The 24,419-nt window shown below is 39.1% G+C and overlaps 1 protein-coding gene across 1 annotated transcript in view; it reads left to right on the top strand.

The window, feature by feature from the left end:
- PLXNC1 (plexin C1) overlaps nt 1–24,419 on the top strand; it is a 71,021-nt gene that overhangs the window by 4,198 nt on the left and 42,404 nt on the right. The window contains exons 2-9 of the mRNA XM_048300967.1: nt 6,479–6,601; nt 7,939–8,073; nt 10,077–10,177; nt 15,326–15,440; nt 16,447–16,591; nt 19,946–20,015; nt 21,382–21,457; nt 21,579–21,632. Of these exons, the coding sequence (XP_048156924.1) occupies nt 6,479–6,601; nt 7,939–8,073; nt 10,077–10,177; nt 15,326–15,440; nt 16,447–16,591; nt 19,946–20,015; nt 21,382–21,457; nt 21,579–21,632 (819 nt within the window). The remainder of the gene's footprint in view (nt 1–6,478; nt 6,602–7,938; nt 8,074–10,076; nt 10,178–15,325; nt 15,441–16,446; nt 16,592–19,945; nt 20,016–21,381; nt 21,458–21,578; nt 21,633–24,419) is intronic.

Raw genomic sequence — 24,419 nt, 5'->3', positions numbered from 1 at the left:
GATTTAATGCTGGAATAGAGTCTGTCATTGAAAATTGGTAATTTCTAAGATCCTTGCTTAGCAACTTTATCAAAAAGTATGTGACTGCTGCAAATTCTGTGGAATTGATCCTTATGAGAACTAGCTAAGTCCATTTTTGTTTTGTGCAGTGGTGTGCACAAAGAGGTTTGTTTTACTTGGATGTGTTTATTCAGGACATAGGCACTACTGGGTTCCAAGAGACAGGATCCCGGTCTAGTAAGAGGCAAGTGGTGTTTTAGATGAAACTACTCTGAAAACAGTTTGCAATTTTATATTCATCTTTTTTTTGTTTGATCCACACGTCTCTTAGTTTTGAATGTATCTACTTATATGCACTGCCAGGGTATATGTGTTACTGGACTCTCCAGCATAGCCTGCATATACATAAGTGCATCTTCTTCACAATTTCCTTAGTTAATAAATGTGAATTTGCCAGATCTCATTCTCAATTTCTTTTCAGAAACCTGACTGAGTACTTACAAACACAGGAGGAGTGCTGGAATTTGTCACAAACTTGCTGCAGGAGCTAGTGAAAGAAAGGCTTTTCTTCTGTTGCTCTGTGACAGAACAGGACCTACAAGGATCTCTGGTCTCTCACAGAGAAGCCAGGATGTTGTGAATCACATCCAAGCAGATGAGTAGGAAGAGTGTTCAAACTGGAGAACATCAACAGGAGAGAGATGTAGAGTGTTACCTAACTACGATAATGGCAAATCTGGAAGTTAGTTTTGCCATTAAAAAAGTTGCCTGAGAAGAAAAGGATTCAGGGAGATTCAAGGATTCACAATTTTTCAGGTAGAAAATCCAAAAAAAATTGTTAGGCATATGCCTGTAAGAGAAAGAATTGCTGTAGTTTGTATTAAGGTGTTTATTTTATGATGTGAAAAGGATAAGTAGTTGTGATAGTTACTAAAAGATAAGCTATCTTGGTTGGATTTTCATCTATTATTTAATGCAAGACTTGTAACCGTCTGTTTTTTGAACTTTTTCATTTTTCAGTGGTTGATACATATAAAGGTTGGTATACGTCCCTTAATTTATCAAACATAGTTTGGAATCCTAGGACAAATCCTAGCTGGTGTAAGCTCTACTGAAAGGAGATTTTGAAGTCAACAGAGTCACATCAGTTTAGTTACGGCCTTTAATTTGCGGGAACGACATTTGAATTTGTGTGGTAACTTATTCCAGAATGATTCATGGTCTTTTATTTAAGGAAAGAATTACAGACTTCTAAATATAATTTTGTATCAAAATTGATCCTGTAATTAATTTTCTAGTAGTAAAGTCAATCTCCTGTGTATTACAGACTGCTAGTATTGCACCTGATGTTTGATGGGTTTCTAGAGCTAACGTTTTTGAAGTGAGTATTTCTGTCTGGTACAGTGAGTTTTCAGTTCATCCTTTTTTAGTGTGGGAAGTAAGCTATGGAAGACTTGTCAACTCTCACACTCCAGGGATGGGGACTGCACAACCTCTGTGGACAACCTGTTCTGCTTGATTGCCCTCATAGTGATGCTTTTTCATCTCCTGTTCACTAGAACTCCACTGTTTCAGTTTGTGGCATTATCTCTTGTTACCTTGCATACACCTCTGTCAAGAGCCTGGCTTTGTTTCTTTGGTCCCTCTGAAACTGTCTCTTCTGTAGACTGAACCAGCCCAGTTTTGGAAAAGACCTTTAAGATCGTCAAATCAAACTGTTAACCCAGCACTGCCAAGTCCACCACAAAAACATGTCCCTAAGCGCCACATCTACAAGTCTTATAAATTCTTCAGATTGGTCAGGCATGATTTATCCTTGGTAAATTTATGTTGGCTTTTCTCAGTCACTTTGTTCGTCTCTTGTGTCCAGAAATGGTTTCAAAGAGGATTTTCTCCATGATCCTCCCAGGGAAAAAAGTGACACCAATCAATGTGTAGTTCCCTGAGTTTTTTTGGAAGATGGGTGCAGTATTGTCTTTGTTTAGTTGGAGACTTCACCTGATCTCCACACCTTTTGAAATATGAGAGAATAACCTTTCACCTTCATCAGACAGTCTCTCAGCATCTTCCTACAGATCCCATCTGTCTTCCCTAAAACTTCTAAAGCTGAGATTTCTTAAGAGATCTCTGGCTTCATCCTCTTCAAGTACTGCTAGTTTCTCTCCTTCTTGAACTGTCTGTGTACAAAGGACCACAAGATGTTGCTGGTGAAGTCCAGAGCCATGTCTGCATCCGCTGTCAGTAATCTCCTGAGCTATTCAGCAGTTGGTGTGCATTTTCATTGTTCATTCTTTTATTGCTTGCATGGTAGTGGAAGCTCTTCTTATTGCCCATAACATACCTTGCCAGTTTCAAAACCAGGTAAGCTTGGGTTTTCCTAACACCGTTCCTGTGTGTCCAGGCAATTCCTCCTTAGTCCTGCTTCCACTTCTTTTATGCTGTTGTTCTGCAGTGTAGTTCAATCATGACTTACCTGCTTAGCTAGAGGCCATCTTGTGATATGTCTGCTTGTTTTCCTGAGTTTGTGCTCGAAGAAGATTGTCCTGAAAGACCTGCTAGCTTACTTGAGCTCTACTTCCCTTCAGAGCTGACTCTCGGGATTCCACTGACCATTCCCCTGAACACACTAAAGCCTGGTCTCCAGCTCTCTACTCTGATTATCACATCTCCAGTCAGTTCTTCCTTGTTTTTGAGTAGCAGATCCAGAAGAGCATCACTCGTAGCTGACCCCACAGGTTAACAAAGTGTGGGGTCCCGTCTTATTCACTTTGCTCCCAGAGTTTTGTAGTTCTGATCTGCACTAGGCCATGTCTTTGGTGTCCACATGGATGTGCAACAGTGGGTAGTGGTCCAAGGAATGGAAAATTACTGCCAGTCTCTCTGCGATGTAATGGGTAGGGTCCCCTAAAAAAAGCCCCAACCTATTGTAAGAGCATGCCTGTTTAACAAGTGTGTGCCTTCATCCCTCAAGGTCACCCACCACTTCCTTTTGCTCTCTGCTAACACTCTGTTCAAGCTCAGTTGAGTTCAAAGCCTTCCTTAATGGAACTTGTTCTCTCGCACTGGTTATTAGGACACTACCACTTCTGTGAGCTTAGATCTGAGGGCAGATAAGGACCGTTTCTGCTCTGCTTCGAGAAGTCACAAGTTTCTAGCTTCCCCATCTCAGGAGTCTCCGTCAGCATCTTGCTCAAGCATAGCCTCTGACTGTTCTTCCTGCCTTGCAACATGAGCCTCAGGATTTGCCTCTGCAGGGTCTCTCTGAAGACCCTCTGATCTTCTGGTCATCCTTGATTTTTTTGCAGTCTGCTTGCCTGGACAGGCTTGTCCACCTAACACTGCTGGGCAATGCACAAATTAAAAAGCTCCTCGGAAATAAAATTTTGGAACACTTCATCTCCTCATTCCTTAGCCCTAATAAAGGCTCGCTATGTGCCCCAATATTTGTTAACCTCTGACATAGTGAAAATTGATGGAGGTGGTTAAAGGATGATGAAGTTAAGAAAGAAGAATGAGGTTCCAGAAGTTTTCCCCCAGGCAAAACATCTATTGTTTCAGTGTTGACTGTTGCTATACACTACTTACAAATCTTGTGTCCTTTTGTATAGCTGCATCTGTTCTTTCACTCTGATGCTCAAACCCTTTATTTTTGCTTTTTGGACAGCTGCAATATGATGAGTGCTGCGTGAACTAAAAATGCTGCCCTTTCCTCTGAGGCACGTAATGTAAAATAATCAGAAGGAAATCAGGACAGAAAGTAGAAGTGTGAATATGGTTGCTGCAGCTGGAGTCATATGGAGATACATTTGAAAATTAACTGCCAAATAGAAAACTAGTAGAAATACCTTTCATGCCAATAACCAAACGACTGTAGACTGTAGAGGGACTAGAATAGAACAGAGGATGGAACTGAAGAATTTAAAAAAGACAGGTCTTATAGAGTGGTATTGTCTTTTCTTTTGCTTTTCTTGGTTTTGTATGCACCTGAAAATGTTACAGGATAGACAAACAGATGACCATGGAGATGAATGACTCTTGAAGTATAAAGGAAGTTTAGACTGTAAATGCATTTTTAAGAATGGATTTAACTGTGAAAGAAGCAGCTTGGAAAGGCCCTACAGTGCTGTAATCCCATTAGTCACAGTGGAAGAGGTAAAACGGCTTGTTAAAAACAAAAAAGAATGTGGAGAAGGGGTGACAGAAGGGTGAAAGCAGCAGCTGCACCCTGGAGGGAATGGGCAAACTGGAGAAATAGGTTGCAAAAGAGAGAAGGCAATTTTTGTTGTGACTGTCCACCGTCTGAATTCCCCCTCTTCTTATCCGTATTAGCTCAATGTCGCGTTGACCCTCCCTCTAGCAAGCAGAGGGAGGGGAGGAGACTTCCACACTTGTCAGTATTGGTTCTTCAGTCAGATGAGGAGGATGCACTGATATGACACTGGTTATTTTATTAGTATGTGGGTCAAAATAAAATCTGGCAGCAAAGCTTTTCAGAAACCGGGTGAGTACTCCTCTTTTCTGTGATCTTGTTGTACAGAGTCAGCGAGGAACCTAGGGTAGCTTGTCTCTCTTACGCTACTACATGGTGCACTGCAGAAGAACTATTCCTAATTTTGGTGGAAATAAAAGCATGGAAGCTCCACTTCTTCCCTCCCTAACCTAAGTGAAGACTCATTGAGTGCACTAGTTTTGGAGTTTTGTTACCTTAGATCTATTAATAAAGTGAGTTAACTTTTTCCACCTTAAAATGCTTGCAATCACACCCTTCCCCTCTCCCCTGTCTAACACAGACCTCTAGGGTACTGGATTCTCATGGCCAAGTGAGTTTTACTGAAGTTCTGTGCCGGTGCATGACAGTTCCTGTGTCTTCTTCTTGCTGCATGAAAAAAGAAATAGTGACTTTAAATATGAAAGTTAATCAAGTCTTATTTTACTCCAAGTGGCTGTTCTTTCAAGCTAATTAAAATAATTCAGATGACTGAAGAGTCATTTTAATTGGCTTAGGATTGCAGTTCAGAAAAAAAGAATATTCCTAGTGGAAAGACTCTTTGGGGTTAAGCCAGCATCATAGCATGCAAGAGAGTTGAATCCAGCTGTTACTGTGTTACGGGTTCACTTCATAACTTTGAGAAATGCCTTCACCTTTCTTCTAAATATCAGTTTTGATGGTCCAATCTCACACTTCATTTTGTGCATTAAAGTGAAATAGGCTCTTACACTCCGAGGGTTTCTGTAGGTTTAGGAATCCATCCTTGAGGCTGAAATTCTGGACTTTGTAAACTAACCTACAGGACCTGTTCCCAAGGGCCTGGTCTTACCTGAGCTCTTGTCCCCTACCTCGCCATGCCAGCCACTCCTTTGTGCCAGCACTGGTGTGTATGCAGCCACATGTTCAAATGATGAGGAGCATGACTCAAATGAAGAGGTAGGTAGGTAGATTTACAGAGCATTTTCTAGGCACATCATTGCCTTAACTAAGCTCACTGGAAAACATTATACTGATACAGGGAAGGGGAGGTAAAGCTTGGCTGGGCTTGGACCCATTTGGAGAGCAGGTGGGATCACACCTTTGGCAATGTCTGCCACAGAGGTTGACTTCAAGCAGTTAGAGGACTTCAAAACTTCAGTTACTGCTTACTAAGGAGACACCTGGGCTTCTAGGGAGTTCCCCTGGTAAATGGTCCTATTCTCACACATAGAGATTTCCTTTCAGCACTCGATCATCTACAGTCAGAGTTATTTGGTTTGGTTTTTCATTCCACAAGATACAGGGATTTCCTGCATGATGTTTTTTCTCATGAGCTGCTTGCATGTGTTCGCTACTTAATTTCCTCCAGGTGGGATGGAGAATTGAGGGTAATATGTTAATTTTAAAGTTCACACAGCTACATTTATGTTCTCTGGGACATGAACTTTATATTGCTTTATCTCATTTTATGTTTATGTAATACACAAGTCTCTACTTCCTCTAGTGTCAAGGAGGATGAAGGTTTGCATTTTTATACACACAGACACAGTTTGTTTGAAGTGTCTCCTTTGTCCAGAATGTTTGCATGCCTTTAAAAGTGGTTTCTGAGTGTATCTTTAGCCTTCAGGCGATGGCAAAGCATGGCTTAATTGAGAAGAACTGGAAATTCAGAATAACCCCAGGATATTATGTCCCAAAAAAGAGAAATTCTATTGCAAAGTAACTTACTGCTGCTAGGCCAAGTCTGTGTCCCACTGAAGTCAGTGATTTAACTGAAGCAGATATAATCTTTGTCACAGATATGACCAGTTGTCATATATAAAAAACTAGTTTCATGTGTAATTTTCAATAATGTGTTGCTCTTAAACTGTGTCAGAACTGGAATGTTACTCAAAGTATTGTCTCAAGTTGGGTTCTCTGAGAATCTTTCCAAGGATTCTTCTTTTTCTCAAAGTTTTGGACTATAGGTGAATGATTTTTTAATACGTTTTTCTTATATCTGATTTTCAGGAGCCACAATCAATCAAGAAATTACCTACCTTGATTCACTCTGGATTAGTGGCTGTTTATGGCACAGTTGTTTTGAATCGTATAGTTCTGTTTTTGGGAACAGATGATGGACAGTTACTGAAGGTAAGCCAAGTGTGGCACTCCTTCCCTTCTCCACCAGCCACTGCTGTGTTCAAGTGGGTAAATGTTTCCTGGTTTATTCAGGGTATTATAAACAAATATGATCCCCTGAGTCCCTGGTTTTTGTTTGAGAAACAACTGCTGTATGGTCCTTTGGAGAGCAAGATAACTTTCAAAAGCAATTATGTACCCTGCCTAAAATTCAAGTAAACGTTTCATCAAAACACTAATGCCCACAGTATTAATTTACAGACTGTGGAGTTCTCAGTTATTTTGCCTTGTTTCCCTCCTTGCTTTGAATTTTCAGTAGAAATATTAAATATTGTTAGATTTTGGAATCGTGTTTGTTTGTTTGTTAGCCTATCTGTGTGATGTGAATAGCTGTCCCATTAGAGAGAAAAATCAAGATTCATTTTGCCTTAGCTTCTGAATAGTTGACCTATGCTAATTTAAATCCATCGCTTGAAAGTGAAAGTCATCTTATCTCATTATCAAACATTTCAACCATCCAGTCAAATGTCTTTTATGCTTTAATTTTTTCTGGGTTTTGCAAGAATGTGCATTTCCTGTCTACACTGCAAAGGATGACTCTCATTCTTTGTCTTCATTAAGCAGACATTTGGAGAGGAGTGTAGTAGAGACCTTGAAAAGCTTTTGTCCATTTGATTTCATTTCGCTTTTGATAATGAAAAATGAAATTGAAGTCTTCCGTGTCTCCTTAACACAGCGGAGACCGTGAACACATCTCCCTTGTTTAGTCATGAAAAACCAATGTTGGTGTGCTTATTGATTTAGAAAATGAATTTTCTGTGGTCTCTCGTTCCCTTGAATTCTGTGCAAAGGGTGGTGGAAAACAGTAGAGTTGGGCAAGGTAAGAAAAAGAAATACCATCACAGGTGTATACTTAGAGAAGCCACAAAGAAATTTGTGTAAGTTCCTTTTTACCTTATGGGTTAGCTGAATGTTAGCTTGTTTTCTGAAGGCTAATACTTTCTTCTCCATTCATAGGAGTAACAGGTTGTGACTTTGGGATATAGGCATCTTTTCCACGTTCAGTTTCTGAATCAGTCAGGAACAGGCTTGGTGGAAGGCATGTTTCATATGCTAAACCATTGCCAAATTCAGTGCTAGATGTGTCTGGCATGGACTTTGTTGAAATTCTGTTCTGATGGTCTTTTCCTTCATCCTTCTCCAGTGTGACAACCAGTGCAGTAGGTGAATTGAATCATGGCACAGTAATTCATCTCAGAAGCTTTGGTGTAACTGAAATTAGGCTTTTGTTTAAGATGTTGACTGATCAATAAAAGAACTTGAGAATAATTTAATTATGCATGTTTTAGGCTATTCTTAATGAGGATATGAAATCAAATTGCCCAGAGGTTTTATATGAAATTGAGGAAGAAACTTCCATTTTCCCCAAACTTCGACTTGATCCAGTGAATAATAACTACATCTATCTGTCCTCTGCAAATAAGGTAAGTACAATATTTAATAAAATAATAAATTCATGTAAACTACTGCTTTAAGGATTTCTACCACTTTATAAGTGAAGCATTGGTTTGTGTCAGAATTAGACCTTTAATATCCAAACTGCAGTTACCAACTTTACATCTGATATCTTGTCTAAGTGTGGGCTGCACTCCTGCAGAGCTTGGAAGAGCTTCTACTGTCATGGTGCTGCCCAGTGTTGCTATGATCCAGCAATACCCTTAGTCCCATGCTTGTTTTATGCCATTCTGCCAAGAAAATGTTTCTTTCTGTTTTTCATGGAGGCAGGAAAATGCAGATCATGCAGAATCAATCTTAGAGATAGCAGAAACATTGTACACTCTTTGGAGACAAAGCAATCAGGTGTTGGTAGGTCAGGGTTTGCCAGTCAATTAAGGAGTTTCTAAAGCAAAGAAATCTCTTAATTTAAGAGACGGCTTTGAAGCCTTAGTTCTGATGCAATCAGTGATAAAGCTGTAATCAGTGATAAAATTCCCATTGTCTTCAGTTAGGCATAGACTTCAAAAGAACAAAACAAAAGGACAATGAGAACTGAGCAATGTGTGTGCATAGTGAGGCCAAGGAGTTCAGCAGTGGTTGAGAGCTGCACGTCAAGCAGAGAGTGGCTCCCAGGAACCTGTGCAGTTGTTGCAGCACACCCTGCAGCAGGGCTACTGAGCAGCAATCAGAAAATCCCTTCGTCTCACCAGCAGTGGGAAAGATGGCATTGAAAGCTTAAGGACTTGCTGTCCATCTTAGCTGGACAGGATTTCACCCAGCACTTAATTACCTTCACTTACAATAAAATCACTTTTCCGGCAGTGAACATAGTGTTTTAGCCTGCTGTTTTAGAGTGGGGGCAAATTGGTAGGAGAACCCCTGACTGATATAATACATCTACCACAAATATGGAAGGAATCAAAATCTCAGTCAAAAGTGTACATAAATATTCAAAGTAAGACTTGAATTCTCTTTAGCTTTGGTAAAATCCAAGTTGTTACAGAGGAACAGCTTTTAGGAATAAATGCACTTCTCTGATCATCTCTTGGAGCTGAAAAAAGGCTTCTACACTGTCCTTTTTAACTTGATAGTCATCTAGGATTTTGACTGGTTATTTTGACTGAACTGATTATCTCACAGACCTTGAGATAAATTTAATTTCACGATATATGGATGGAATAACAGTAAATATAATTTTGCAGGAAGCAGTGTATCCTTGTTTCTCTTGACAAGATATAGGAACTAATTCTTGCAAATTTGTAAAAAAATGGTTTAAATTAGTTTTTCTTACTAAGATCATTAATTCACATTGTTATTAATAACATTATTTGTATCTGTATTCAGTATTTGTAATCAGCTTTCTCTTTTTCTTTTTCCTTTCCTTTCTGAAAATGGCTGGCTAGGATATTCAAGCTGAATGTACAAGTATAGACACATATAATATAGCCACAATTATCTACATTTACTTACTGAAATGGCATTTTCATGCATGTTAAGCAGTTGCATGCGTTTGTTCTAGTGTGCACATGCAGTAACCTGACATGGTGATGCAAACACAGATGCATTTTGTTATGCGCATGCATTTTTGGATGCACCTTCATCAATCATTTAAATATCTCAGTTCTGAGGAGAGGAAAATGGTGTTCTGCTAAGCAGAGCATTATTTGTAAAATATACCTCCTTTCTATTATTATCTGTAATTCACTATGCTGATCAGTCTTTCTTGCATTAATCTGCCCATGCTGGCCTTTGAGTAGTAGAACCAAATTGTTATTGTCAGAGGTGTTTCATTATCTGATGGCAAAATACAGTGTGTGCAAAATAGGCTGCATATTTCTATCCAAAGGTCTTCTGGCAGAGGGGAATCCATAAGGAGACTTCCCCAGAGGGATTGTGCTTGGTTGCTGTCAGATTTTTAATGGTAACCTTCAACTGCCCTGTTTATGGAGGCTATATTAATTCAATGTGTTACTGCATTCTTTGGTTTCAGGTGAGAAGAATACCAGTTGCAAATTGCGGTAGATTTGCTTCTGAGCAAGAATGCTTATCTGCAAAGGATCCCTACTGTGGGTGGTGTTCTTTGAATCGAAGGTATCTTTTAGTATTTTAGACTGTCATATAAAAGAGCATTATTAGTCAGTGTACATTTTGACTGGCTTGGGTCTATTCAGCATCAATATTGTATCTACTGGATTTTTATGGAATAAGTCATAGCCATAAATGTGAGACACTTTCTTGTCATGTGAGAGGGAACTCAGCACCTTTGAAAGACTACGTAACCCGTAGATTTTTGAGATCTACCCATAAAATATATGTTGGGCCACGAATAGCAAATAATTTTGCTTTTAGAAGACATACTTTTGCTTTCCAGATTGAGAGATGAAATTGTATACTTTTGCTTGAAATGTCGTAATGGCTGGGAGCATCTTGTATATGAGAACGAGAAAAGAGTGCTTAGTATTGATAGTTCCTTTCTTTGGAACCACTGACTTTGGCTTAGGCCAGAGGAGAATTTCTTTCTAAATACTTCATTCGCACATTTGAATCATTAATTTTGACTTACTTTGAAAGAGGTTTGAAAGCTATTTTACATCTGTGGCCTGTACTGGAGAAATTCCTGGGTCATCAGGCCTAGTCTTGGCAAGCAACCACATAAAGTAAAACTAAAAACTTGCAAAGGACCATCCTAAATTTAGATAGGCTTTTTGTCCTTCCTGCCCTGGTTATGCAGCTTCCTGGCAGTCTCATTTTTTGCTGGTAAAAATATGTCTGCTCATTTTCATTGTATGTGTTTATGGACAGGTTATTTGTTCTGGTGTTCGCATCACCTTTGACTGAATAGGTTTCCCCTCCCCCTCCCCCCCCACTTCCTCACACTCACCTCTTCAGTGTTTTTGTGAAAGCAGTCTCTCTCTTTGCTTTCATTTTGGTGTGCCTTAACAGTGAACTTCATTGAGGTCCTCTCACATAAGACACTCCTTTCTTACCTCCACTCCAGCAATCCTTCTGTGAAATTTATGCATCCTTTTAAAAAAGTAGGCCTGGACTCTCAAAGTGTTCCAGAAGAGATTTAAGCTGTCTTTCTTAATGTTGTTTAATCAGTCTGTCCAGGAAGGACCTTAGTGTGTTCTGGCATCACAAACGTCTTTTTCGTGACAGCATCACATTGATGGGCCACAATCATCCATGATCAAATAATGCCCCCAGGTCCTTCTCTTTCTTTGTTGTCTTTCCAACTGATGAGTTTCCAGTCTATAACACATATGGGTTGTGAGATTTTTATTGCTGTAGGTGCATGTTCTTGTACTTCATGCTTTTAAATGTCATTCCATTTCAAGGTTATCCAAGTTTTCCTGTGTGATATTCTTATCTTCCTTTGCATGTTAATGTTCCCAACTCTGTATCATCAGCAGATGTCAACAGTGTAAATCTTCTTTTATGCCAATTTTCCAGTGATTAAAACCTTAAACAAAAGTGCCTATAAGATGGATTTTTGAGGAATTCCACTAGTAGCCTTCTTTTAGAAGGTTAATACTACCCGTTTTAGTTTGTTATCCATTTGGTGATAACGTGATTTTGCTGAAGATTTGCTACTTTATGTTTGCAAAGGTAGTTATTGGAAGAGAGTAGGTATTTATTCTGTAATGTGTTTCCTTCCAATTCTCTTTTGCTCCCTTGTTAGAAACTGTGTGTGTTACAGTGCTAGGCTTTTCAGGCTTTTAGTTACCTTATAAAGAGATTGTGAGTAACTCTTATTACTCAGTAAATCCCCTGCTTATGAGGGGAACCACCGAAAGTTTCCATCTGATTGAAACAGAAATAATTTACTCTTTTGGAGAAAAAATAAATTGCTATAATAGGAATCCTGTTCAACACCCATATAATTTTTTACTGTTAAATACTTAATGTCATTAAATATTTGGTTTTGTGAAGAGAGACCTCTGAGTGAAACTTTAGGAAAAGAGGAAGACATTTTTAGCCAGTATTTTAGTCAAAGTCCATATGTGTCCACTAAAGCAATATATTCCATAATAATTTTGAGATCAATTATATGTTTTCTACTTCTACAGGGAAATAAATCTTCTGTAAAATACACACTCCAGTTTTATGTAAAATTTACTAGCACTGCTAGTGCTTCATATTAAGGACAGTGTGGATTAAAATCCAGTCCTTTATTGAAAAAATGTGTGCATCTCATTGCAAGTGAAAACAAAATGAAACAAAATATTTCTACTCTTCCTATTTCTACCCTTTCTTCCATAGGGACGAATATATTAATTCTCCTTTTCACTTGCAATTATTCAAACCAGTTAGTCCTAGCATTGTGTAATTTCTCCTAATGTTTATAGATTTTCTGTAGATGAATCAGATTTACCTGAATTATGCTGAAATACAATTCCAGTACAAGGTATTGATGTTTTACATGCATTTCCATGTGGAAACATCACAATATGTAATCTAACATGACCAGACTTACTTTTGAATGTAGTCAACATGTGGGACATCTGTGGACTTCATTCAGGGGTTGGTATGTTGGAGAAAGAAGGAAGCCAAAACTTTGTCTGAAAGTATGTTCTCATTCCATGGGGAAATCAGTATGCTTTAGCAGGACAGAGAAGGCAGATGTGTTAGGATCTGTAGTTATCACAAGATTAGTGAAGCAGAGACTTAGGTAAATACAAATGAACCAGTACGCATAAGTATTGTGTTATCATAGTGAAATAAGAGGAACTCAGTTCCAATTGTGTAGAGAAATCTTTAGTAGTATAAAGAACTAGTTTGCTGTGGGATATTAAAAAAAAATCTTGACTCTGCTTTTCTCTGTACACATATCTATGCATGTCTGAAATCTGATCCAAGGGTTTCATACTTTATACCTGCATACTTGTATAGGGTCCAGTTCACCTTTCCAAGAAAGCCAAACTTAGTTGCTTGAGTCAGTATGTTAATTTTCAGAATCATGTGGTTCACAAATAATATTTATCTGTTATGTTCATTCAAAGTACTTGCAATCAATTTCAATTTTCTAAAAATAGGGGTATTACAGAATAATTTCATTTTTAGGTGAGTGGAATTATCTTGGTCGGTGCAGGGCAATTTTGAGAATTTATGTTGAGAGGCATCAGATGTGACTGCTTCCTGTGAAAATGACTGTTCTCCACAGCACACTGTGTGAGTGTTAAAGGTCAGCTTTTAGAGCAACAAAAGATGCATTTTTCCCTCACATAAAGACAAGCACAACCCTGAGTCCTGGGTGGCATTACTGATTTTGCTGTTAAACTCTCAGATTCTTCAAATCTTGCAAATGAGGGAAACAGGTTCACTGCTGGTGTTCCTCAGGCAGTGAAAGAAAGCAAGTAACTTCTTCCTGAGACAGTTGTAAATATTCAGCTTGATAAACAGTTTCATTTTTTAATATTTCAATATTAGCATCACTGAAATGCATACACTTATTTAGTGTCAAGTACTGCAGGTGTGTTGCCTTGCATCTTTACTGTTATAATCCTCACCCTGTCAGAAAATGTAGAATGTCTTTGCTCTGTCTTTCTTTGTTGCCAGTGCAAATTACCTACCTATATGTATCTGAGAATATGGTTTATGCACTTCTGTTGATGATGGATCCCATCTTCTGTGGCTCTAAAACTGTGGTGCTAATGAACCTTTGTGATCTCAGTAGGGTGAAGAGAGAGATAAATGAGACTGTAATTTGTCCTAGTTTGAAATATATCAGGCATATATAGTCCCAATTTATTACAGTATCATTATGACCTGAATGTATTCAGATGCAAAGCCCCACCAGGTTCTTGTGCAGCAGGAACTCAGTTTCCTGAGTTAGACCACAAAGGAAGTGACCTTGTGCTTAACTGCATTCCAGTTGCCAACATCTTGATCTGCAGAGAAGATGACTTTATGGTTTCTAAGGTTTGTGGGGTTATTTTGGGCATTTTGGAGTGTGGTGGATATTTTTGTTGAACATGTTATTCATTCTGGGGAGAAAACACATTGTTTGTGAAATATGTTTTTACAGTGAGCTCTTCATAAAAAAGGCCCATACTTTGGAACTGTGAACTCATTTCTGCTTTTTAGTGAAGGAATGGCTCATTAAGGCAGATGTCACTGTTCATATGATTGAAGCTATACATGCTTCTACATTTGGTAGAAAAGTAGGATTAAAACTATCAAATGTTACATTTATTTATAAATATTCAATCATAGTATTAAAATATTAAGATATATTCAATTAGCACTTACTTGTCTTTAATTGCTAACTATACGAAATTACTTGGAGTTAATCTATGAATTGTTCATTAACTGTTGACAGCAGACAGAATTTTAAGGATTCACCTTTCAAACTTGCTGATTGTCCATCTAATTTGTATGCCTATGTTGTCTTTTTCTTATAACATGTTTTTAATATGTGTAATCTTTGTAGTACTTATATAGCCTAGTGTTTCCTCATTCTTCCTTAATTTTCTGTTGCACAGTTTGTTTCCTACAATTTGGCATCTCTAATATTCATATTTACTTTGAGCTATCCTAATTCTGAAGTGGATTTTATGCTTGAAGACAGAGAAATCTATTTTGAACTTTTTCAAATCTGGTATTTTCAATCAAGTGCACTGACAAAAAAGGGAAGGATCACCATTGATATCAGTGGATGACAAAGGAGATCAGGGAAGAGGATGCATCTCCTCAACTATGCGCATTCGTAGTATAGCTCTGCATTTGAGCTTCACTCCTATCTCTTCTTACACCCTCTGGAGAGAACAAGCAGTTTATAGTGTGGTTCATGTCATTTTTGTATCAATGTCTAAAACAGGGTAGGGAAATTGTACCCTAAAGAACGTATTTCTCCCCCAGAGAGTGCAGAGTGGGGTTGGGGGTCGGGGGGGGATCGGATCTAGAGCTGTACAGTGAAGCAATCAAGTTGGGGATGATGAATTCCATCCCAGGCTACCAATTCCACTGTAAATGGCCAAGCTTCTAGTACTTGCTTGAGTCCCATTGACTTAAACAAGACCCTCGAGCATGTATCAATGCATTGTAATTTATTTTGATAAGCAGAAGATTTTACTGATTGTTTTCCTGAAGCTTTTTGCAGTTATAACCATATTCCTGTAAAAAAAAAAAATCGATAATGTTCCTGTAAAAAATCAATAACTTTAAATAAGTTGAAGTACAGTGTCTGAAGTCAAAGGCACGAGAAGGAGGCTAGTATAATTTTATGTATACTTTTAGGTGCACATTAAAAGAAAATTGTACACATTCAAACAGCATAAATGGTTGGTATAACATTTCACATGCACCTGATAAAGATCTGAAAATCCTGCTAAGTTTCCCTGCCAAATATCAGGTATGTACACCCAGTTTTATGTGTGTTTGTTTATTGTGACCTAAAATGTGTGATGTTGTTGCTTATTGCAGCTTACCTTCTTTTGTCACCATGTTCCATATATTAGTTCCTCTTACCCCAACAATTGGCAAATATCTTGGAAGTCTCAGTAAGTTGAATGTGTGAATTAGATAGATGTTCTCTTCCTCTCCTATGAAACGTATCCTGAAGCTATACTTCATGATGTTAAGTCAAAAATTCAAATATTCACTATGCTGACAAAGGCGATGTTTCCATTGTATCACTGTATCAGCTATTTTAATATTCCCAGTAACTATATATCAAGTGCAGTATGGAAGTTCTGAGCTTTGTAACAAGTTAGAAAACATCCACTGGGACACATATGCTAACGCAAATTTGTAAGTGCTTGATATTAGTCTTTACTCTCTATCTGTTCACAGCACACACAGCCTTGCATATTTGATTATCAACTATTGTGACTGGCCTCTTAATCTGCACGCTATTGTTTCTGATTTCCTGATTGAATACACTAATGCAATCATATTTGTAAAGCAGTCGCAGCCAGAAACAAAGGATAATTCATTACAATATAAGTTCTGTTCCATAATTAAGTGCCCTTTGGTTATGGATGCAAACGATCTCTCTGTGAAGATCCATACATTCTTACTTAAATATTTTTAAGGGAATATAACAGCATATAACACTCACAGCAAAATTCTAGTTTTAAAATCCAAAACTATTTAAGATTACTTGCTAACATACTGTACAGATCCATTTAATTTGTGGAAGTAAGCAATGCTGTTACTTTCAGAATTCTTCCTGTATTGCTTCTTCAGCTGGGAAAGTCACTCTCCTTTGAGAGTTTACCTAGTGAATTGTCTGCTTCCACCACAAAAATTTTCGCTTTGTGCATTTCATAGTTTGTCATTTTCTGTAACGACAAAGTGATGACTTAGCAAGTATAACAAAAACCCCCTGTTGTATTCTTGTTTTTATTGTTTTATAGGTTGTTGTGACTGCAAATGTAAGCAAAATCCTTACTTTCTGTATGATAAAAATTGTAACAGCTGTTGAAACATTTTATGAAAATGTAGTGCTGAAAAACTCATCCTGTTTCTGCAATCTAACCACTCCGATGATAACTGATAATGGTATGTTTTACTATTATATGTATTTAATGCTTATTCACTGTCCTTTAATACTGGGGAGTACTACATAAATACACGCCTAGTGAGTGTGAAAGTACATAGTGCTTTTTGTTAAATTTCATTGAAGAAAAATAATTCATATTTTGTCACATGATTTGAGTATACTCACACTGTTCTTGGTGATTAAAGTTCTGTTAATATGGAATCCTTTGCAGAAGTACTAACACACATTACCCTGTGGCTGGAAGCAGCTTCTTCAGTTGACCCTGTGGCACTGCAGTGCTTTAGCATTAGCAGAATATTTATTTACATGGTGTCATTAATAACTGTCTAAGGAAGCTTAAGATTAATGCAGGGACTGCATTAATGCAGGGACTCCAAGCTGGCTGGAGCAATGGAAGCAATGTTGGTCTAGTGCTCTGCCTTGACAAATTAACCCATCTTAACTCTTCTCTAATCTGCAAACAGAATTTGTTTTTGCAAGAAACTGTAGTGGCATAAATAAAAGGAGAATCTAATTATGAATGTCTGTACAATAAATAATCTTAACATTTAATTAACTGTTGCAGCCTGAGACACTGTGAGAAAGTGATTGTCCAATGTAGAGGATTAGCAGAAAAATGCATGGTTCAGGGGCAATTTGATGGGTACATACTTTTGACTTGATTTCATTCCTCCTTCTGAATTATTGGTTGAATCATTTTGCAATAATTCTTATACTACTTTGTTCATCAATGGTTCTCAGAGTTAGATACCTGAGCAGTTTGTATTGGATGTGTGATGCTTGTGATCTGGTTTGTGTATCTAATGGACAGCTACAAGTTCTAGAATGAGGTGGTAAATTACTGAACGTCTAGACTTTTGAGCTGTTCTTTAGGCTTTGGTCTCAAGAATCAGATCATAATCCTTCACAGTGGAGTCTTATTTGACTAATAGTAGGGAAACATCCCCTTTGCATTTCTTCAAGAGTCTGTATAGAAGCACAAAACTTTTTTAATAGAGATTGGCCTTATAACTTCTTAAAGCTGTTTATGTTAGAATGAGACAGTTCTAATCTAAACTAAAAAACAGATAGCAAACACAAGGGATACCACATGTTCTTAAGTGACCTGAAGAGGAAACAGATAGTTCAGATAAATGCCTTGCCTCTATCTCTTCCTTGATAACATAGCCCAAATTATGAGAATCTGATTCTCATATAAAACCTTTGTGTAGGAAGAGGAATTAAATGTTACCAAGTATTTTCAAGGACCTGTTGTTCTGAAGAGCTTAGTGCTACAAAGAGCTCTCTTTCTCAGGGACCCTTGCCCCTGAAGGAAGTTCCTTGGAATATTTTGATCTGAGGAGGCTGTATGGGAAAAACTCCTCCAGCATCATAGAAGTGTTGTGTCAAGTTCCAGTCCAGCGCTGGTAATTGAGGAGGAAGGACTGTCACTAGAAGGTGACAGCTGGAGTGATATCCATGAGTATTTTGATCTATTAAGCTGTCTTTAGTAAACACTTTTGGTGGATTTTTAAGAGGGAAATGTCCTTTATTGACCCAGTCCCAAAAGCCATGTTTTCATGTAATTATGGAGTATATTGTTTGCTTCTGTGTCTTCACAGACTAACTCCATTAGCAGGTTTTCAGAGAACAGTGTTATGGAAGCCATCTCACCTTGCCTGTGCTTTGTGCCAGAAATGAGCCCTTTGACAGTGTTAACCAGAAGGCTGTGAGGTTGGCTTGTGCCTGCCGGTATTCCTGCCACTCACCTGCTCCTATGAGCTGCAGTGTCTTAGTGGATAATTCAAGAGTGAAGTAACACTGACTATTTGTGGTATCTCCTCTAAAGTGACCTCAGTTCCACAAGAGGATGCACTTGCAAAAGTCCTTTAGATATCATTTCCTGGAAAAAACATTTTGAAAATACCTGCTATTCAGTGCAGTCTAATGCATTTTAAAAGGTCAGCCCAGACCATATAGAAAATAATAGGTTCCATTAATTCCAACACAGACAGAACCAGGAAAGCATATTTGACAGTGTTGTTTTTAAAGTATTTATACAAGCTTAAAAGAAAAGACAAGCTCTGCCAGAAGGAGATAAATTCCTTACTTTTACTTACTACTCCTAGTAAAATACTAGGAGTATTTTACTTTTTCTGTAGTTCATGGCTTGAGACATGTAGGCAAGTGATTTAGGCAGTTGTGTGTCAACATGTCAGATTTCTGCAGATAAGTAGATTTCTGGAGATGCAAATAAGTGGTTGATGAAGGATTTCAGAGTGTCTGTCTGTAGTCATCCACATCTTTAAACAATAAAATACCATTAAAGTCAGACTCTTTGCTATCCATTTATTAAGGTGTTTGATCATACAAATGGTCAGTCCCAAGGGCTGTTTCTAACAGGCAGTTCAGGTGACCTTTGCAGTGAGCACCCAAGGGCCATGCTGCCATGTGGAGGTAGGAGATATCTCTGATTTAACCATGTAGATGTAGCCAAAGCTGGCTTTCATCTGAACAAGCCAGCCTGTGATAAAGACAAAGGTTTCTCTACCTTTGCAAGACAGATATACTTAAAATCTGTGTAACTTTCCTGGATTAAAAAGCTAGCTACTTTCTAGCATAGAGAAGTCAGAGAAGTCTGCAAACATGGGTTTCATTTGATCTTAGGCAGCCATTCATTTCACAGACTGCACATCTGCAGGCACACAGATGAAAGAGACCATGGCTTAAGTGGTATATATCTAATTCTACTGTTCGATGTGGTATTCTGCTCATAAGAGAAGATACTCTTTCATACCGCAGCTGCCAGTGAATTGTTGGTATAGTAATTGCTAGCTGAAATAATGGCAAATTGACTCATGCAATCATAAAAGATTTAAATAGGATGAAAATTGCTACTGCATAGATTACAAAAGGAGACTCTGAAACCAAGTCTGTGAGACAGAAAGAGAGAGAAGTATGGTATGGTGGGGTCTCTTGCATTAGAACAGTCTGTTGTGTTAGAAGACTTGAATTGGGGGTCTGGCTATACCGCAGTACATATCACTGTGTGCTTTTTGAGAGATGATTTTACATCCCTATTTCATGGTAGCATTTCCTTATCTGTATCCTGACAATAACATTGCTTTTATTTGTCATGTGGTGGTGGCATCAAGCTTAATTAATGTGTGTATAAAGCCTTGGCATAACTCAGCTGACGAGTGCTGTGGAAGGACAAAATCTGGTTATTTTTATCAGTCAAAAGTGTGAGTGGATGTATGAGAGAAGGTGCATACCAAGTACATAACAGCTAGTTTGAGTTTTCAACTCAAATTATTTTTAAACAGTTATTTCTTGTAATATCCAGCATATACCTAACATGTACATTTTTCCAGATTGTCTAGTTCTCGAAGCGTCATTGTCCTCAAGCTCTTGGAATATCACACAAACATTTCAGTTGAAAAAGTAAGAGCCTGGTTCTTCTTAAAGTTCATTGTGGGGTTGATGTGTGTGTGTGGGAAAGTGACTGAAGTCATTCATCTTTTTTTTTTTTTTTGTATTTATCAAGGAACTACATTTCACTAAAGATAGGCAGATCCGTTTTCTTGGCCCACTTCTTCCTCCTTCTCTTTTTTTTTCCCCCTTAAAAAGCTACTTCTTCTGATGACTCTCTTATTTAATGGGACCCTGGAAACTAACTGTAGGAGAGTCATTACAATGACTGAATTTATGACAAGTGCCTGAAGAGATAATAAAGGATGTCACAATGACATTAAAATCCTTTTTGTCCTTGGGTAGAAGGTGGGCCCTTGGTACTCAGTATAAGGCCTAGATTAGAGGAGTCAAGAGATTCTTTAAAATCACTTTGTGAAGCTGTTTTAAATTAGACCCAGATGCAATTTAAATATGGTCCACAGGTAACATGAATATAATTAAACCAGAGAGTGACATCTAATCTGCTAATAGGAATAATGAATACCTGTTCTTCTGTACACATTCTTTTTCAGACTCTTTGTTGAGACCTGGTAGAGGAAACATTCATGCCCAGCACATGGCCTATCACCTTATGCTAGGTGGTTGTTAATATTTAGAAAGATCTGGCTAATATATGCTGTAGGTAACTACAGTGTTTCCATTCAGAATGCTCCTCTGCTATGCAAAAAGGCTAATCATAAGAACCTGGGATGAAATTGAACTCTTGCTTTTTGGGAAGTGGCGCATCACTTCCCTGTCCCTGGAGGAACATGGGGAAGGAGCTGTCTCTCTCTAAATCAGAGCATTTCTCAGCATGTGTGGAGAGGGACTGTGCTGCTCTTGGCTCTCTTCCGTATTGATAGAGGCATTGCAAAGCAAGATAGGGACAAACTAGTCTCCCAACAGGCATATTTTTTGGTAGAGGAAGGCAACAGCAAACTGGCAATACTTGCTAGCACTACACACATGGAACAGAGGTTCAGACAAGCTGGAAAAAAATCAGTGATGGTTTTCTGCCCTTTTATGTTTAAAAAGTACTACCTGGCCACTCATGTACTGGACTAAATCACAGTAAAATGTAACCCAAAGTGTTTCCTCTGCTTCCTGATTTTTTTTGAAATTAACGACTCTCAGCATCTCAATACAGATTGTATTTCATACTAAATTTCTTCTCAGAATAAGTACAGCAGAACAATAGGCTTGGAGGGTAAACGAAAATTTTCCCATTTCATTACATGTTTGCTTGGTTGTTCTCTTGGGTTTACGCTTTTTTGTCTGTCACTTGAAATTTGACATTCATGACTGAATCTAGATTGAGTTCCTGTGTCTTACAAAAACTCTGTTTCTGTGTTACCAGCTGCTCACGGTGTATACACAAGGGTGAGTGTGCCAGCTGTGAATGGATACGTGTCTCTCCTGCCACCACCTGCCAGGTGAAGTTTGTTGGGGAAAATTGGAATCCCCTGTGATGCCTTTTCCTTGTATTTTTTACATCTGAGCAGCAATCTGTCTCTTTTTTATCCTGACATGGAGAAATGCTTATTTTTTTTCCAGGATGATTGCAATGCAACTGCTTCCAAGAGGATCACCACTGCACAGAAAACAGAGGTTAGTTAGTGTTTTAAGATCAGTGTTATTAAGGCTCTCCGGGTTGGGGAAGAAATTTATTTAAAATGAGAGGAGTTTGCAGAAAGAATAGAGATATGGATGAGGAGGCAGTCAGTTACAAAGGAAGGTAATGCAGAATTTGGATTGATACTATTTTTTTCTTAGTGCTCTGTTGGTGTTAAAAGGTACCAGCAAAAACTTGTGTTTCAGATGCAGGCACTGAGACAGTGAACACTGCAATTGTCGTGTGCCTACCGCTAGATGCAGTATTTACAACTTTGCTTTAAATGCCAAAGTCCCTGTATGCTGTATTTAGTCACTCCACAGGAGCCAGCATGCTGAGGGCTGGAACACAAGCTGACCAACAACAACAAAAAAAAGGAGAGCATTTCAGGCTTAATATCTTACCTAGACTTAGCAGTATGTTTGAGTTCTGCTGTCACAGACAACTCTGGGAAACTAGGCTTCAGAGTCTCAAGCCTCTTCCTCATTTTTATGCAGCCAGATCACAGCTTCTCCTGAAACATAGCTGCCAGGGGAGCAGAAGGAAGGGGAGGATGTGCCACCCAGTTTCTGCATAACAGAGAAGTGGCTAGAGGATGAGTCCAGGAACTGAAATCCATGGGTGTTAGTAAATCTCTAGTTCACACTTTCAGAAGAATTTTCCTTGTTTCTAGGCTGTAGACAAAACTGGAGATGGATCCACACAAGCTGGATCACTGGGAAGGAAGAAGTGTCACTAGTGCTGCCAAAGTACCTGCTGCATCTGGTTACTGAATTCTCTATAGAATTCGTATAGACTGTATGTTTGCATACAATCTAAATGACTTGGCTCATAGGCCAGCCCTTTAACCTTCTGCTTTGTAGGTCAGCCCTTTAACCACGAGGTTATCCCTTCATTCTTTATGGAACAAAAATGGTTTTATTTTCTCATAAAACTGAGTGATCTTTTTATCAGTGGTTGCTTATGACATGCAGGTGTTAGGAAAGAAATGAGTAGTGGAGAGAAATTTGACTGATGAGTAAGTACATAGAGATTTGCTGCCTACACTTTTTGGTTTCTGCTTTTCGTGAGTGATGCATAGTTGTTATAAATAGTGACTGTGTTCTTCTCTCTAAATGTTTCATTAGAACTACCCAAACTTGTACCTCTGAAGACAGGGATTACCTCTTAAATTCAGCTGCTCAGCTGATGTTTCTTAAACAAAATACATCTTGTTTTTCACAGAGACGAGTGGGATTGTAATACTTGTGCTTCTGAGCATTAATATTCTGGATTTGATTTAAAGCATTATGTCTGGTGAAAGAACAGAAGAAATTCTTCTTTGCTCTGCTTCCAAATGCATTAATTTGACATTGGTAAATAGTTGGAATTGCCTGGGAGATGGCTTTCTTCCACATGCCTTATCTTGGAAAGACAGTGATGGACAAGGCAGTGAAAGCACCAGAGGCAGTGCAAAGGCAGATGTTTATTTAGAAGTGATTGATCCATTCAGAGAGCTTGAAATTGCATTTGAAATCCTGCTCTCCTTTGACTGCTTGTGCTTTAAGGAGAACATACTGGAGAGTGGAGAAAGAGGATTTGTGTTTTCCCACAACCCCAGCTGAGCATTTAGATTAATATACTTTTTTTCAGTGCCAGCCCCAGCCCTCCTCCTGACTCCAGCTGCTGGTTTCTATGCATGCACCTTCCCCCTCCCTGTGCCAGTGCAGCAGTTGGTGTGGTTGGATTGAGTACGCTTGGCTAGGGAACTGATTTGGCTGGAAATAACTGTTATTTTGCAGCAGGTTATTTTTTGTCTGGGCCGGTTCCCCGATCCCGTTCGTCGGGGCCCTGTGTTACCAATTCAGGAGGGCCTGTGCCAGAGAGGGACTCCCCAGGGTAGCAGACGCTGCTTAACCTGCTGCTGCTGCCTCTGAGCCATGCTAACCACACCTCTGAGGTTGTGGCTGCCACAGTTCACACAGCCCCAGGGAAGCGTTGCGCTGTCCAGGGGAGGGGGGAGGAGGCTGCAGCTCAGAAATATGGAACTCTTTTGAAGCTGACAGGGCTGTGCTGATTTACATTACCTGAGGACCTGGTGCATGCTTTCTGTATGTCTCTTTGCATGTTTATGCTTTCATCACATGCCTCACAACTAGTGAATTTTATAAATATCCATCTGCCTCTCTGCTGTGGCCTCTCTTGCTACTGGGCATTGCTCCCCCTGCCACGTAGCAACTGGAAGGTCAGTGGCTCTCTGGCACTGGGGAAATGAGCGCTGCAGACCCCAGTCAGGACATTAGGTCCTTCCTGCTTTTAGTGAGGGAGTTCAGGGTTTCTTTTGCTGCTGAGGCAAGTGTTGCAGATTATGGCAGTCAAGCTGGGTGGGAATTGGACTCTCAAGTAGCTGGGGCCATTTTACCTCAGTGTTGTGACTGTACTGACTCCATGAGGCCAAGGCAGGATGCCGAGAGGGAGTCTGTGCTGTGTAGCCTCAGGAAAGGTATGATTTCAGAGGGGACTGAAACTTTCTAACTGAACAGTTCTTTCTGTGATTTCTTCATAGTGTAAGAAAAGAAGCAAGGCAAGTTAATCTGAAGCACTCAGTGGTGTGTGGTGTCTGGCAGAGAGACCAGTGGGAGCCCTGAAGCACCACAGCGTGCCGCTGCACCCCTGAGCAAGGGATGCCTGGCATTTCTCTCACGGGGGTTCACCGCCCTGATGCACTCTGGGGGATTTCCATGTGTTTGTGTGATACTGTGGTATTCTGGTGTTTCAGGGCTCCCTGGTGGTTACCAGTGAGA

The sequence above is a fragment of the Corvus hawaiiensis genome, chromosome 4 (genome assembly GCF_020740725.1).
Source record: "Corvus hawaiiensis isolate bCorHaw1 chromosome 4, bCorHaw1.pri.cur, whole genome shotgun sequence".
Lineage (NCBI taxonomy): Eukaryota > Metazoa > Chordata > Aves > Passeriformes > Corvidae > Corvus > Corvus hawaiiensis.
The sequence above is the reverse complement of the archived record's forward strand: the minus strand, read 5'-3'. Positions and strand labels throughout refer to the sequence as shown.